Here is a 16,479-nt window from a genome sequence, read left to right on the forward strand (position 1 = left end):
TTTAAAATTTCAGACTTTTTGAAATTTTGGCAAATTTTCAAAATATTAAACATTTTTTGCAAATTTACTCAAAATTAAAAAACACTTCACATCACACGTGCAATTTAATAATTTAGAAAAACTTCTTGTACATATGTTTATTCAGTAGATTTTAAATATGTTAAGAAATTTAAACCCTGTACAGTCTTTATTGGAAGATAAAGTTAATTTTGTGGCTCTGGGATGACTTCAATGCAGGTGAGCTGAGGAAAAATGGCTCCTTTGAAAGTAAAGGTTGCAGACCCTTGTTTTGGACTGACCTGGTGAATGTGACTCATCAATTGTAATAAGACTTTTTTTTTGCTGAAAATCAGACAAAAACACTTGATAAGATTTCAGTTTTTTGCAGTGGACCCTTCTGCTCTGCATCATTTTCTTTTTCCTTAAATCACTTCACTGTGTTCGCGTCCTTCCCAAGTTTGTTCATTTAAGCTCCTTAAGCCGTCACTGCTCTCCCCTCTTACAAACTTGTCCTTAATACTGTAACTCGCGCCTTCCCAAAAGAGGCGCTCCTAATCACTTTCTCGCCCTCCAACACAGCGCTGGAAGGAGCCATGGAGTAGTTGTTGCTCGTCTCTTTCTCCTCTTCTTCGACTTTCTCTTGGTCCGGCTTCCTGTCTTCTGACTCGTTCCTCTCACTCTGTTCTTCTTTTGACATTTCACTTTCAGCCTGATCAGGATCAGAGTCCTGAGCTGGAGCTCCTTCAGTAGTTTCTCTAAGCTGAGTTTCTTGCCTTGAGGTGTCTTCACACTCTATTTGAGAGATCTCTTCATCTCCTCTGAGTGAGATATCTAACGCTTCTCTGTCCGGGGTTTCCTGTGCTGGATCTCGGAGATCGTCTCTGTTTTCATCCACGTCTGATGTTAAATGCGATCCAGAGTCGTGGCCTTCTTGGTTAGTTGGTCCCCCATTGCCATCGTTCTTTACATCAGGTGGAGGTTCAGTGATAGGCAGCTCCTCCTCAGGCGTCGCTGATGCTTGCGTGGTTGAATTCCCATCATTCTTTGTGATATCTGAGTCTGAAATGCTAATATCACACGCAATCTTGTAGAAGAGTGAATGGTTTTCTTTCATTTTCTCCAAGCTTTCGCTGACAGCGGCTGACATTTCGCTGGAATCAGTTGCGTCCTCGGTGCCAGGTGCTTGGTTCTCTAAGTCTGACGTCTCCTCGCCGCACAACGAGTCGAGTCCAGGAATCTGCAGAGGGATGAACCCTTGCCACTGGTTGGTCGAGAGGAACCACTTTGCTCTCACATCAGAGGTTGGAAACTCGTTTTCCTCAGCATCCTGCTCCTCAGGTTTCCTCTCCTCTCCATCGTTGTGGTTTAAAAACCCTTTGCCGCCGTCTTTCTGGTAGACGGTCATACACGAGATGTGATAGGGTGAATCTGGACGTTTGAGCTTGGCAACCCCTGCTCGCCCACTGTGATCTTTCTGTTGGGTTTTGTTCCCAAATCTGACTTGACTTTTAGATTTTTTGACATGCCTACTTCTGTCCTCTCCAGGTTGAGCTGCTCCAGGAAGCTGGACCTCTGGAGGACCTGTGTTGGTGTCTCCACAGCTCCCATACCCGTCGTACGAGTCATGGTCTGGAAACAAAGAACCAAGAATTGACCTCTAAGTGAAATGAGTTTAAGAAAGAGGACCACCTGTGTCCTGTTGTTTGTTCACCTGTCTCACACAATCCTCCTGATTGTCTCAGTCTCATAATCCTCTTCCCCTAAAACTCCCGTCTCTTCGCATCCTCGTCTCTTGATCCGCGGACCCTTCATGGATGCTGATCCACCCATATGTGCCCCACCCTAAGTCTCTGCCCCAGAGTTACTGATGGATTAAGCTGAACCACAACCCCTTCTAATCCCGTATCATCCAATTCTGCAATGAAACCCTTGATCCCAAACTATCACACCCAATCGGACTCTCCCCAGATCCTGGAGTCGTACTCTTACTTCCCTCCATCATCCCTACCTGACCCGCTTTATCCTGCCCTTTGTCAACCCCTTTCACCCAAACCTACCTTCACCAAAATCTACCTAAACCCTCCTCAAGAAACCTTAAACGGTTCCTCATCCTTTCATCCTCACCTACCTTGACATTTTTCACCTTGCCTTGACTCGTTTCACTCTACCCCTACATCTTTGGATCAACCAACCAAGAGGCCTTTCTTTTATTCAACCCTTCCCTTTCCCTCCATCGCGATCGACTTCACCTTGACTTCTTTCATTGCATCCTTCAATCAAACCCTTCTTCGCACCAGAAACAGGATCAACCCAGTACAAATGAGTCAAATAGCCTTTTGTTAACAGACTTTTTAATGTAACACACAGACTGAGTCATAATAACAGTCCTCTTTATATTAAAACAAACAAACACACACGTACCTGATTTCATCTTTTGTTTCCCACAAGTGTCAGGGGGCATGTGATGGACTTCCTCCCCCCTGATTGGCTGTTGACCCTGCGTTGTTGCACTCTCTCTGACTGCGCTGATAGATAGATAGATAGATAGATAGATAGATAGATAGATAGATAGATAGATAGATAGATAGATAGATAGATAGATAGATAGATTACAGCAGTAAAATATTAATATATTTAAGTGTCTAAAGAAAAATACCCACCTCCTTATGACTCGCTCCCGTATCCGCTCCACGCGGCGCAGTTTGGCCTCGCGCTGCTCAGGGGTTAGACCAACATCAGGCTCCATGTTGGAGGGACACGCCTCTGTCTGTTCAAACAGGTTCACAAATTTATAAACAAATAAATTTTGGAGGTGATCTGGATCACCGTCTGGATCCAGGACTTTTTTTAAGGATTCTTTATCATTGTGAGGTATATAACTCCACCATAAATGGTCGGATTGCTTTGCAAAACAATACAAGACAAGGTCACCATAATTTCTGACAGATGTTAAAATACGATCTAGATCCTGGCAATAATCTGGATACTAAGATCTGGAATATGAAATATGTACTGGGTCATCATAATTTTCAACACTGTCAGGAAACAAATTATCGTACAAACCTGAAACTAACACCAAATTGTAGCAGATAGTCTGCTGAAAGGGAGTATAACATTAAAGTCGGACTAAAGTGTTGTGTGAGAATTACAATATTCTTATCTAGATACGTTTCTTCTTCTAAACGTTTTGAAAACTTCTGATAAATGTGAATCAGAACCCATAATGTCTCATGCCTCAAATACACCAGATACGTCTGCAGTCCGACTCCGCTCCATTGCGTGTTGACTGACAGACAGCTGGAGTCACAGACAGAGAGGTTCCCACTTCTTTAATAAGTCTCTCTTCATTCATGTCGGGCTGTAAAACCTCAAACCTGTTGACTACTGGTCTGGCTCCCTTCATAATATCCATTTATTGTCGTAGTCAAGCTAAATACGAACTGAATTTGACACAGTTTGTTTTATTTTGAAAGTCACTGGGTGTTTTTAGGTAGTTTCCAGTCACAACTTCCTGTCCTGCTCAATCTCCCCCTCACTGAATTTATGCGTCACAGCTCCACGTCTGTATTACCTGCGACATGACGGACCAGCCACACAGACTGACTGGATCCATTCACCCATGGACACATGTGGGATGTAACGATACACTCGACTCACAATGCCACTCAATTTCCAATACTGGGTTAACGATGCATTTTTCTCATGATCTTTCAAACAGAATGATCTTTCAGAAAAAAAAAAATACTGAAAAAGATATTTTTAATTATTTCTGCACACATTACACCCCCCCCCCCCCCACACACACACACACACATTTAAATGCATCTATATCTGCAAAATATGTATTTTCTGTTATTTCCAAAAAAATTAGTTTTAAAAAATTTGCCAAAATTTCAAAAAATCCTGAAATTTTAAAAATTTGCAAAATATCTTAAAACTGTTTACATTTCAAAAACCTGCTAAATATTTCTGAAATATTTTCAAAAATTATTGAAATTAAAAAACTTGCAAAAAATCATAAAACTTGCAAAAAATAAAATGTTAAAAAATACCATAAAAAGGAAAAAATAATGTAAATGTAAAAAATATCTAAAAAATATCAATTTCAAAAACTGACAAAATATTTTTAAAAACTTGCAAAAATTTCAAAAAACCCTGAAATTTTAAAACTTTGCAAACATATCACAAAACTGTTTACATTTCAAAAACCTGTAAAATTTTTCTGAAAAATAAAATTTAGTAAAAAAATTTTGAACATTAAAAACTTGCAAAAAAAACATAAATCACAAAAAAACTTAATGTAAAAAATATCGAAAAATTTTCAAACAATTTTTGAAATTCCAAACACTTGCCAAAATTTCACATAGTTTTGAAATCTGACTCATTTTCAAAATGAAATTTTTTCATATAACACCTTTTAACTTATAAAGCATGATTTTATTTAGTATTAATGTCTATATTCATTAGTACCCCCTGTTAGAAAAATAATCAATCTTTTATTTAATGATATATTTTTTTAAAGCTACAACGAGCCAATGGAAAACGGTCAAAGAGCTGCATGAGGCTCCAGAGCCTCAGATTGAAGACCCTTGTTTTATACAAATAAACAAAAGCTCTTTAAATAAACAACCTCTCTGTCTCGCTGATGCATCATTACATCCTTATTGGACGTATGTGACAGTTGACAGATTGACTTGAATGGAAACCAATCAGATCCGTTGCCGTGATGAAGCGGAGACAGACTGCAGACGCACCTGGTGTATTTCAGCTGTTAGTATCTGACAGTGTTTGCACATAATCTGACAAGGTTTGTCTAAACCTGTTTTTGTGGATTTCACTGTGAGTGCCAACCTGTGGTGGGGAGGACAACACAGGTTGGAGGTGTGAGGGTATACTCTCCTCTTACCCTGTGGTCCATGCTGACGCTTCCTAATCCAGCTTGGTTTTGACTCCTCGAAGCCTCAGTGTTTACAGCTCTGCTCACGTCTGACCGCAGGTCTTTCTTGGAGGTCTTCAGGACTCCCTGGTGCTGCTGCCTGCTCGTCTTTTTAACTTGCTGATCACAGTACGTCTCTGCGGAGGTCCGGTTTGGATCAGGACTGTCCAACAACAGATGCCTGGGCGACCTGTTTGACATTTTTCTGCTCTGCTCCGGCAGCCGGTCCTGTTTCTCTGGGGGAATCTGCTCGGGCAGAGGGTTGTCCAGCTCAGGTGGGGGGTCTTCGACAGAAACTCGTCTGGCTACCAGAGAAGAGGGCAGGACAGCTGTGACAACCCGGGTCACCCTGAGAGGAAAAGGGGCCTAAGAAAACCCCAGATCAGATTAGTGAACATTCACTGATTGAAGACGTGAAATGTGATGTTTCTGTTTGTCAGACCTCTTCTCTGGTCCCTGAACTCTCAGTCTGGGCACCTGGAGAAGGTATCGGAGGTTTCTTCCGATTCAACCTTTCCTTATTCTTCTTCATCCTCTCAATCTGCTCCTCTTCACTCATCTTCATCTTCTAGACAAGATGTAGTGAGTATGAGTCATTCATAACCTCCTTCACCTCAACAATATGCGTGAAATCCAGGATGTGCACATCAAAAACACGTCTGAATATACACAAATATACGACTATTACGCCTCCTCCTGCTGAGCTGTGTGTGTGCACTCACAGCTGCTCTCCTCTGTATGTTGGTATATATTGAATGTATGTGTGTGAGCATGTGAGAAAAGGGGGGTTGGGTGGTGAAAAGTGGGAAGAAGGAGCTGCTGTGCTAACACGAGCCTCTGCCTCCCCCTGTTGCTCACTACGGGAACTGCAGCCTGCCCTAATTGCAGGGAGAAGAGAGAATCAAAGAATTGGAATTTGGCTGTGATTGCAGAGAGGAGAAATCAGCTTTGACTGCTTCTATATTTAGAGCACGTTGGCTCACATCGCATACATCCAGATATAGTTAACCAGCAAACAGGAAATTACAGCGAGGAGAGTCAAACCTTGGTAGATTGGTGTCCTGTATCTGGTGGGATCCACTTGGAAGCAGAGTCTGAACATGAAATGAAAATAGAGGAAAGAGGAGGAGAAGGGTGGGTGGGAGGAGAGGGTGAGAAGGAAGAGGAGAAATAAGAAATATGAGGGTGGAGGACAAACAAAGCCACCATGCTCTGAGGAGAATCATTCCCCCGTTTGCATAAAAACACCTATTAAAGCTGTTTGTTTCAGATGAGTCACACAATATGAATCTGCAGGCTATTGTATTAATATCACTCCTTCTGTGGGCTCTATTATTTTAAGCATCTGTGCCAACCCAGAGAGTCTTTCTGTGCTTTCACATTAAGGAGGTCAGGCTGGCTGCTTCCTCTTCTATGTACAGGATCAACAGCGTGACTGTAGACTCCCTGGAAAGAAAAGCACACAAACGTTTCTTAAAAAGTCGGACGTGGTGATTTTTATGACTGATCATGAAAATACTTCACACCTCATATGGAGACTCTGTCCAACCGTGGCCCTGGTCCCTCCTGAGGTGGATTTCCTGGAGCTCCTGAGGTAACGGTGGGCGGAGAGGCGGCTCCTGCTCCATTCCCTTTAAAAAGCATCAAGTTAGTGAGAATTGATGGATATGGTTTTTCAGGGCAAAAACAGATAATCAGTTGTCAAAAAAGCCGTTTTTTAAAATAAAAAATGTCAAGATGTTGTACATATTTTTTTCCCGAATTATACAATTCAATTTTTTACATATTCAAATAAATATTTTTTTTTTGCAAGTTTCTAAAATTTTAATTATTGAATAAATCTTTACTTTTTTTTTTAATTTAGACAATTTTTAAAATAAAAAAAAACATTTCCAATAATTAAATTTCAAAATTTACTTAATATTTTTTTTCCAAAATAATACAATTTGTTATATATATTCTAAAAAAAATTCAAATTTTATTCATTTCTTTTGCAAATTTTGCAAATTTTAATTTTTGAATAAATCTTTGCAATTTTTTTAAATTTAGACAATTTTTTATTTTTTTTTTAATTGCAAATTTTTAAAATGAAAAAAAAGTGTCAATTTTTGAAACCTTAAAATTCTTTGAATTTTTAGCAAGTTTATAAAAAAAAACAACAAGAAATCACAGGTAAATTTTTATTAATAAAAAAACACTACTTTTTTATTATAATTATTTATTTTACACTAGATTTTAACTATGTATAGAATTTTATGCCCTTTTTGCCATTTCATTGTAAAGTAAATTTTATGGCTTTGAAATGATTTTAATCCAGGTAAGCTAAGAAAAAATGGCTCCTTAGAAGTAAATCTTGCATACCCCCAGGAGTGCCCTCCTGTATCACCATCTTTGAAAAAAAGGAGTTTAATCCCTGCTAGCAAACAGTACTGTTGTTGTTGCTGTAATGACGAATTTTTGGGCACAAAAAGTCCAACAAGACATATTTTTAGTCTTAAAAATAGCTCACTGTACCCAGATTTTGTTTTTCTTGTGTATTTGTTGCTGATTGGTCAAATCAAAGCAGTGAAATCATTATGATTTGTTTCAGATTTTGTTTAGGGTTTCTACTCTGCCAGCAGGGGGCACTAATATCAACACAAACCAAAGGTTTCTTATGGCAGCTTTAACATGATGGTTGGCATCTGGGTCTATGATTTATTTAAAGGATCAAACTTTTGAATTTAATAGACAATAATCTCATATTTGTCATAAGTAGAGAGCGAACACCAGAGGTCACTGACAACAACAGGAGTCGTACCGTCGGCGGTCCGCTGTGCAGCCTCTCTGTGGGAGAACCAGGGGATCCAGGATGTGGAGACGTCGGCTGGAACACTGAGGGGGAGACAGAAAAGGTCACAGTGGTGACACTGTTCATCTATTGTTTGACAAACAACATCTAAATGTCTGTGTGTGTGTGAGCATGGCAAGGATTAACTGACTTCTTGAGTGAAAGAATCAGGGTCAATGGAGTTTTATTTGATCAACAGTCAAATAGAACGACTGCATGTGCCTGATGGAGCTTCTAACTTCATTTTAACTACAACTCAAGAAGGCTGGACCCATCCGTCCATGGAGACATGTGGGATAAAACGATACACTCGACTCACAATGCAACACAATTTTTGATGCTGGGTTAACGATTTTTTCACAGTTTATTTTTAACAGAATGAGCCTGCAGAAAAAAAATGACTGAAAAAGATTCTTTTAATTATTTCTGCACACAACAACAACACACACACACATTTAAATGTACTTGTATCTAAAAGAAATTCTGTTAATTTAAGAAATAAATTTTCAAAAATTTGCAAAAATAAAAAAAAAACGTGAAAATTTTGAAATTTCAAAAAATTGCAAAAATTTGGAAAACTTGCTAAATTTAAAAAACTTGCAAAAATAAAAAAAAAAATCCTGAAATTTTAAAGTTTTGCAAGAATATCACAAAATTGTTTGCATTTCAAAACAACGCAAAAAAAAATCTAAAAAAAAGAAATTTTTAATATTTGCAAAAAAATTGAAATTTAAAAAACGTGCAAAAAAATCATGAATCCGCAAAAAATAAAATGTAAAAAACATGTAAAAAATATCAAAAACTTGATTATAAATGATAACTAATTTAACATTAAGATTTCCAAAAATATCACAAAATTGTCTACTTTACAAAAAACTGCAAAATCTTTTTGAAAAATGTAATAAACATTTTTTAACAAACTTTAAAAAGAATTGAAATTTCAAAAACTTGCAAAAATATCATAAATCAGCAAAAAATTATATAAAAAATATATTAAAATGTTAAACAAATGGACATATGTGAGATTTTAGTCAAATCACGTCACATGAGCTGCTTAAGCAGACTTGAGTTCTGCCTTTTAACACTAAAAAATGTTGGTGATAACAACTCACACAAAGCAATGAATTTCAATGAAAATGTCCTGATCTTTACCTCATAAACACAGATTAACAGACAAGTCAAAGACAGAGCGAAGGTTCAGGCTTACTGTGGTGCCTCTGTAGACCCAAAAGGAAGCGGAAGTTGTCCCTGTTAATCTTTAGTCCGGCCAGAATGTCCTCCATCATCCACAGCTCCCTCTGGGCCTGAGACTGATCCTGATCAACAGGGAAAGTACACATCGAACATCTCCGTCAGGAAATTTAAACCATAAATCACAGCTGAAGAAACCGGACTCAGGATTTAAGCAACAGAAGCACGTCTTTAAGACTCTGAAGGTGAAATCTACCTGTGGCATCCCAAAGTTACAGATGTGCTGAAGGTGTGAGCGGATTACAGACAGCTCACTCTCCATCCTCTCGTACTGACTCCACACACGCTCCATCTCCTGGTCGGGGAGATGAAAGCAGAGAGAGGTGAGCGCCAGAAGGATCCAACGTGGATTTTAAAACAGATGCTGAAGCATAAAGTGAAGGCTTCTCACACACCAGTGAAACATCGCACATCCTGGCTCGGATTGTGACCAGATCTTCCTGAAGCAAAGCCTTCTGGGTAAGTGCTTCTTCATGGGCTCTTGGGCCCAGACTCTTCCAGTCCTCCAGCTGCAGTCTGGATACCTCTAACGCACAGTGGACGCTATCCTGCAAGACGACGTGTTCACAGAAATGCTCATTCACATGCACCATTAGACATAAATAAACACTGTCAGGACTCGTTTGATCAGGCGTCTTTTCATCGCTTTATGGAGGATTTCCTGACCTTATCCATTTGTAGCTGAGCCAGCTCCACAGACAGAGACTGCAGCAGCTTGTCACACCCACACAGCCGCGTCAACACAGCCTGACGAGGGAGAATCAAACTGATGTTAACACAGAAACAAGCATCTGACAAGATGATGGAGAGCGCGAGTACTCACATCTGCATCGCTTTCAAGAGGCCGGAGAGGGGGCGTTTCTCTGGGATCTGGTTTAGGGCTCTGAAAGCAGCAAGGTTATAAAATAATTCATTCAATTTTTTTTTTTTTGCCACTTCCTGTTCACCAAAGTTAAAAGAATAAATCCTTTGTCACAGCTGTTTAGATCTAAGGTTAATGTCTGAGTGTTGCGACCGTGTTTCACAGATCAAACAGAGGCCACCGCCGAAGTTAGGCCTCAAAAATCCAAATTTCTTTTTCCATCAGATACAAAAACAATTTGGCAAACAGCAGCATGAATGTAACACTCATTTCATGAAGCATAATCACGTCAGGACTCATCATTTTAGGACAACAACAACACAAAAAAGACAATAACAATGTGAGCAGCACATCATTTATTAGTCACAAACAACATCTGAGACACGAGTGTTAGCATCGACACAGATACAGACGACACCGTGACACAGAAACACAGACGACCACAGAGACGCCGCAGGAGGACGGAGAGCAGCAGAGCCGTCTGTACCAGAGCTGGCGGTAGCACGCAAACAGACAAATTGCTGCGGTGGTGGTGATGATGGTGGTGGTGGTGGTGGTGTGGGGGGTGGGGAGCATGTGCTGCCCTCGATGAGGGGGGCAAAGGGGGCAGTAAGTCTGCGTTAGCCCCTGTGGAGTAGCTCTGAGGCGAGAGACGGCGTGTGTATGGGAGAAACAGAGAACACATGGCGTTATGAGAAACATGCTGTGCTGTTTAATCAGTACGAGAAATGTTTTTAACAATCTGTAAGGGTAACAAAATAACAGGAGATCCAACTCCTCTCTGTTTATAATCACCTTTCCTAAAGGTCTCCTCCCACTCGGGATGTGATGGACGGATCCGTACGTTGGCGTAGGCTGTGAACGAAGAAGGTGAGAGAAGATGCTAATGGTCGTTAAAGCTAATCCAGAAAAAGAGGATTCACAGTTAAACTCAGTAAGGATCAAAAACCAGTTCCTGTTGAGAATCAACTACGTCGATGCTGCTGGACCTTACCTCGACTAGTCTGCTGCAGCTAACTTAGCTTAGCATTTAGCTAACAGTTCCCAAGAAAACTGATTCAGGATTTTTTTTTACTTCGGAGCTGAACACACAAAGAAATATTCATTACTTTCTCACACCAGTTACCAAAAAGGATAAAAACAAAGTAAACCTAGCTTGATACTAATGTATAAGGGAAATTGCATTGACATGCTAGCGGTTAGCAAACATTGGTAGAACTTTGGCTTCAGAGAAGAATTTCAGCCTTTATAGTTAAAAACTAGAGAGGAAAAATCTAAACAAGAGTTTTTTTTCTAATTCATAAGATTGTACATGCAATGTGTTTTTTAATATTTAGTAAAGTTGCGAAATAAAATTCAAAAATTATAGCATTTCAGAAATTTCCAAAAATTTTGAACTTGGAAAAAAACTTAGCAATGAAATTCATTTTTTGTAACTGTGCAAAAATTTCACAAAAATTTAAACATTTAAAAAGATGTGTGATTTTTTTTTATTTAAATGTAAAAAAAAAAAATAAATTAATTTAAAAAAAAAAAATCAGAAATTTCAAAAATTTCAAAAAAATATAAATTTGAAAAAAAAAAAGGCCAAAAAAATTCATAAAGATACAAAAAAATTGTAAAACTTTGCAAACATTTGACAAAATTGTAATTATTTGAAAAAGATGTGTGATTGTTTTTAATTGAAAATTTAAAAATTTTAATGGTGCAAAAGAGTTCAAAAATTTTAACATTTCAGAAATTTCAAAAATTTTGAATTTGAAAAATAAATGGGCCAAAAAATTAGTTAAGTTGCAAAAAAAATAAAAAACAACTTTTAAACTTTGCAATAATTTCACAAAATTTTAAAAGAAGTGCGTTTTTTCAATTTGCAGAAATTAAAAATCAAAATTCCAACTCTGCAAATATCAAAATTTTTGAAATTTTATAATTTTTTAAAGCTACAAGGAGCCACAGCAAAAGAGTTGAGGAGCTGCATGAAGCTCCCGCGCTGCAGGTTGCAGACCCTTGCACTAGATGGCCTACTTCAGTCAATAACACAACAAAAAAATACACTAACATCACTTGATGTGCAATTTTTACTTATTTTTGTATATTTACCTCCAGAGATAATCAGATCCAGCGACTTATCTCACATTTACTAATTTTTAAAGTCGATTAAATGTTGAGAAATTGATAAGGGAATCATAAAGAATCAGATCGATAAGCAGAATCAACAAGGGCATCAGTGTCAATAAAATCTGATCAATACCCATCCCTACCACTCAGTGGATACAGATCCTACAGATTACACACTGGGACTGACAGATTAATTTAACGTGCTTCTGTTTGAGGATGGTGTTCAGGGGGGTGTTAGCTGACCTTGGTCAGGTTCTGCCACCTCTCTGAGACCGGCGTGGTCGGAGTAGATTTGAACTCCAGGTTCGGGGAGGCAGGTGCATAGAACAGCGTCTGCGGCACCACGTTTGGGTCATCGTGGGGTCGGATGTCAACCCTCCCCACTGGCGTGTGAGGTCGTGAACCCAGCTGACCTCTGGAGGTCAGGGACCCGATGAGTTCAGTGGGTGGCGTGTGTTGGCCTGGGAGAGGATCCTCCTCTTGGTTTGGACCACAGGCTCTCCTCCTGCTAAACTCAGGCGGGCTGGGTGTTCTGTTTGAAGGGCTGCATGAAAAAACACACACATCAAAGTTTGACAAATCTGGGACCTCTTCAGATGATTTCCTCTTTCAAGTCAAGCGCAGGGATTTAAATCTGCGCCTTTCACACACAGGCGTGACTCGACAACCTGCTGTTTCTGTGACGCACGCTCCGCCTCCCCCTCGGCTCTGAGCGAGACGTCCCCATCCTCCCACCGCTCAGCTGACTCGGCTCGCTCAGAGCTCGGCTGACGTGCCTGTGCTTCAGGGAGGGACCCTCTCCATCAGAGGGGGGTTTAGGGAAGTCCACCGACTCACTGCTGCCCCCTATCTGTGTGAAATCCTGGAAACTGGAGCAGCGCCTGAAAGGGACACAGATGGAGTCACGTGAGCTGCACGGTGCTGATCCCACTCTGCGTCCACGCTGAGCTGCTGCGTACCTGTTCAAGGAGCTGTCCTGCTCCATGGTGGCGGACTGGCTGAGGGCTCGGACCCAACCCAACATGTCCTCCTGGGTGTCAGCGCTGAAGAAGTACGAGCGCATCCCCTGGTGCACCACCTCAGTTTGCACCAATGAATCAAACTTTAGACTTTTATCCAACCTCCCAGAAATGATCATTGGTTGTTTTATAAAATGTGAGACTTCAAGAAACTTTTAAATTTATTACTTAATGTTACCTTGAAGGTGAACTTCCTGTTCTTGCATTCTCGTGGCGTACAGAAGAGGATTTTGTAGCTGGGGAGCGGGATGCTGCCCAGCACTGATTCTTCTCTGCTGTCTGTTTTGGAAACAGAGAAAGAAATGAGTGAAAGCAGAGAGGCGCTGTCGCACAGATTAATATACATGGCGACACAGTCCTGGCGCTCAGTACCTTTGTAGTAAAACAGACAGTAGTCGGAGAGGACGAACCAGCGCCTCTTCCACAGCTTCAAACCGGAGCTGTCCTGCAGAGAGGAGAGTATCAGCAGCTGTTTGTGGCGAGAACGGAGTAACAAACGCTCGATTGGGGCGTGTTGGGACGATACCTTTTTGTTAAGCCATCCTCTGATGACCACGGGACAGTTGGGGTCTCTCTTGGCTGCCTGACATCTTTTCCCAAATGTTTGCACCTTCCCGTCACTTTCCTGTTTTTTTAACAGAAGGAGTCTTTTTAGAAACTTGCAAGTCCAGACCCATTTAGACTCATTCCCTCACTGCCTCCCTCCTCTTTAGATAAGAAGACCTGAGCAAAGAGATTTCTGACGACCTGTGGGAGGTTATTCGACATCCAGTCCACCCCTCTTCATTTTGTGCTCGACACGGACTAACTCAATGCAAAATTGTTCGTCGTACACATTTCACTGAAGTCAGATTAGCAAAACTATTCGTAAACAGTGAGTCTATCGACCTCCAGCATCATACAGTCACGTTACAGCCCTGCCCCAAAGTTCATCAAAAAATATGAAAAAGTTGAGTGAAAAGATGAGTATGGACATTAAAACAAACCTTTGGAACAGGAAAGAAGGAGACGGTGGCCACGCTGGACGCTTGGCTGACTCTGTCCTGGTCATCCATTCTGCACATACAAATACATACATACAAATATTCATTGAAACACTACATTTTTAAAATAAATAAATAGATAAATAAAAAAAATAAAATTAGCTTGAAAGAAACTTTTAGAAAGAGGAGAAAGACATTCAACTAATTGCTTTTGGATCTAATTATTTGCCTTTTTACTTAAACTAAATAACACTACTGATAAATTTCTTTTATAGCTACAGGAAATTAACGTCGATAACGTATTGCACACTGGGATAACTGAGTATTATTCATATTTTGCAAATCCAAAGTCAATCCTTAAACATTTCAGAGGTTTTTTCAAAAAGATCAAATTCTGAAAAGTCACAAAGCGCTCCATGCTAAACTGGCTCCCTAAAACTGGCCACACAAACAGATAAGAAAGTAATTATGGATCAAAATTAGGGACATAACGATGAATCGCAACACATCGGTTGAGATTAAAAATAGATTACGATGCCCTATTTTAAGAGTAGAGGGGTGATTTTCATTAAACCAGGAACACTTGCAAATCTGAGACTGTTTATCTGAAGAGATTTGTATATTTGTATTATTCATTCAGTCATTTGGGAGTGATACTAGTTGAAAAAGTCTCTTCAAACAAATACAAAAATAATTGAAGATGAAAGAGGACAAACTTTGTTTTGCACAGTTTTCCTCAGAGAATTCCTTTTAACTTGTTAAAAATAAAAGAAAAAATATTTTTTGTAATGTATATATATATATATATATATGAGTGTGTGTCTGTTTCAAATGTTGCATCATAGACTGGGAAAAAAAAATCAACGTCATCTTGCTCGGCTCAAAGTGAGGTCAGCACAAAAACTGCTCCCCCCTGGTGGCTGGCTGAAGTATAGGTAAAAAAAATCCATCTCCCCGGTCATTCCAGATGGGCTGTGGTCAAACTTTAAAAAATTAATACACCTGGTAGAAATGTTTCTCATGTCTGATTGTTGTAGTGATATGAAGATATCATTTGGCTGTCTTGAACTCAGGTCCTCTTTTTTCTGAAAAGTTTCGTTTTCATTAGTTATAACAGGTTAAAAATGAGGCTTTATGTCATGTTTAACGATGATTGACATTTTTCTGTATTTTTTTTTTGTTGTAAAATGTCAAGAAGTGATTAGACTCTCGAAAGACAAAAAATAGTTATTATTTTTGTCACCCAGCTGCACTCAGATTCTCTCAGAATCCCTCACAGTTTTTGCTGCGCAGACTCTGGCTGCCAATGGCTGCACCTGTGATGGGGAATTTTGGCTTCAAAACCGTACAATGCTACAAGACAGAGCCATGCTGTCCACTCTATATACAGTCTATGTATTGCATTCATTGTATGGTTTGTATTTTGCAGTGACAGAAATAACTAAAAGAACCCTTCACAGTCATATTTTGTCTGCAAGCCCATTCTGTCAAAAAATCGTGAGAAAATCGCATCGTTAACCCAGGGTCGGATATCGTATTAAATCGTGAGTTGAGTGTTTTGTTACATCCCTAAAATTGAATGAAAATGTAAAATTATTCATACATTTGTAAAAGAAACGATGTTCAGTGAGTGAAACACGTGTGCAGAGCCATATTTCACCTGTAGCCCTGAGTCCTGAGGTGAAACCTGCTCACATGTCTCACGATCAGCTGGTCACCTCCTGTGGAGCCTTACCAACACCGTCTCTCCCTCTGATGAAGCTCAGTCACTCCCATCAGCAGCTCCTCTCCCCTCTAAACTCACATTTGCCACATTCCCGTATAGCTCAGATTTTTCCTGCAGTCAACTGTTCATCCTGGCGCTCACTCCGCGTCGTGTGTGTTGTGCTCTCTCCCACTTCTAGCGAAACTCTCCCACACGTCTATTCTGAGCCATAACAGGCCGGTGTGCGTCCCCACCATGGAACTGACAGGTGACAGCTGCGTCGCCGTGGTAGCAGGGAGGGGCCTGGGACTGTGTGAAAACCAATCTGGCAGCAGGGCCGGGCTGCGGGGCTGCCGGTATTATGAGACTGAGAGAGAATTGGAATGCGTCCCAAAGAAGTGCAGCGGGAACGCCAAAATAAAAAGAGCGGAGGAAGTTAAAGTGGCACGTTGGGGACAAATGTGCAGGGAGGGGCAGAGTCACAGGTCTGTGTGTGTTTTCTGGAGAGTCATGGCGTCTCTTTGGACACGTGACCTCCAGGTTTAGCAGCATGAGGTCACATGGGAGCATGTCAGCAGCACCGGCACCTACTGTACAAGCTGGCACCTATAAATAAACATTTATGATGCTAAATAATGACACGTTTGAGGAGATCTCTGCCTCTCTTTGAACTTAAACTAAAATTTAAGAATGTTTTCTAAAAAGTAGACTTTTTTTTCTTTTTTTTTAAAAATCATTTTTCAGGAATCTTGTTGTAAAATTAAGGATATCAGGA

General features: G+C 40.0%; 1 protein-coding gene across 2 annotated transcripts in view; it reads right to left on the reverse strand.

The window, feature by feature from the left end:
* plekha4 (pleckstrin homology domain containing A4) overlaps positions 1–16,479 on the reverse strand; it is a 23,434-nt gene continuing 6,955 nt past the window's right edge. Inside the window, exons 1-24 of one of the 2 annotated variants that reach the window (XM_074662638.1) lie at positions 15,660–15,812; positions 14,003–14,072; positions 13,543–13,641; positions 13,389–13,461; positions 13,195–13,295; positions 12,957–13,075; positions 12,666–12,878; positions 12,241–12,541; positions 10,675–10,734; positions 10,367–10,519; positions 9,841–9,900; positions 9,684–9,764; positions 9,413–9,565; positions 9,214–9,312; positions 8,974–9,082; positions 7,737–7,810; positions 6,463–6,567; positions 6,292–6,382; positions 5,981–6,030; positions 5,379–5,504; positions 4,907–5,302; positions 2,661–2,767; positions 2,422–2,525; positions 1–1,629 (exon numbers count right to left, since the gene is read on the reverse strand). In XM_074662638.1, the coding sequence (XP_074518739.1) occupies positions 500–1,629; positions 2,422–2,525; positions 2,661–2,767; positions 4,907–5,302; positions 5,379–5,504; positions 5,981–6,030; positions 6,292–6,382; positions 6,463–6,567; positions 7,737–7,810; positions 8,974–9,082; positions 9,214–9,312; positions 9,413–9,565; positions 9,684–9,764; positions 9,841–9,900; positions 10,367–10,519; positions 10,675–10,734; positions 12,241–12,541; positions 12,666–12,878; positions 12,957–13,075; positions 13,195–13,295; positions 13,389–13,461; positions 13,543–13,641; positions 14,003–14,071 (3,873 nt within the window). In that variant the 5' untranslated portion in view covers position 14,072; positions 15,660–15,812 and the 3' untranslated portion in view covers positions 1–499. Of the gene's footprint in view, positions 1,630–2,421; positions 2,526–2,660; positions 2,768–4,906; positions 5,303–5,378; positions 5,505–5,980; positions 6,031–6,291; positions 6,383–6,462; positions 6,568–7,736; positions 7,811–8,973; positions 9,083–9,213; positions 9,313–9,412; positions 9,566–9,683; positions 9,765–9,840; positions 9,901–10,366; positions 10,520–10,674; positions 10,735–12,240; positions 12,542–12,665; positions 12,879–12,956; positions 13,076–13,194; positions 13,296–13,388; positions 13,462–13,542; positions 13,642–14,002; positions 14,073–15,659; positions 15,813–16,479 lie in introns of those variants that run through there. The other variant, XM_074662637.1, reaches the window with a different exon arrangement.

This window comes from Halichoeres trimaculatus, unplaced genomic scaffold (assembly GCF_033239565.1).
Source record: "Halichoeres trimaculatus isolate MK-OKI-2021-1 unplaced genomic scaffold, fHalTri1.1 fHalTri1_scaffold_23, whole genome shotgun sequence".
Classification (NCBI taxonomy): Eukaryota; Metazoa; Chordata; class Actinopteri; order Labriformes; family Labridae; genus Halichoeres; species Halichoeres trimaculatus.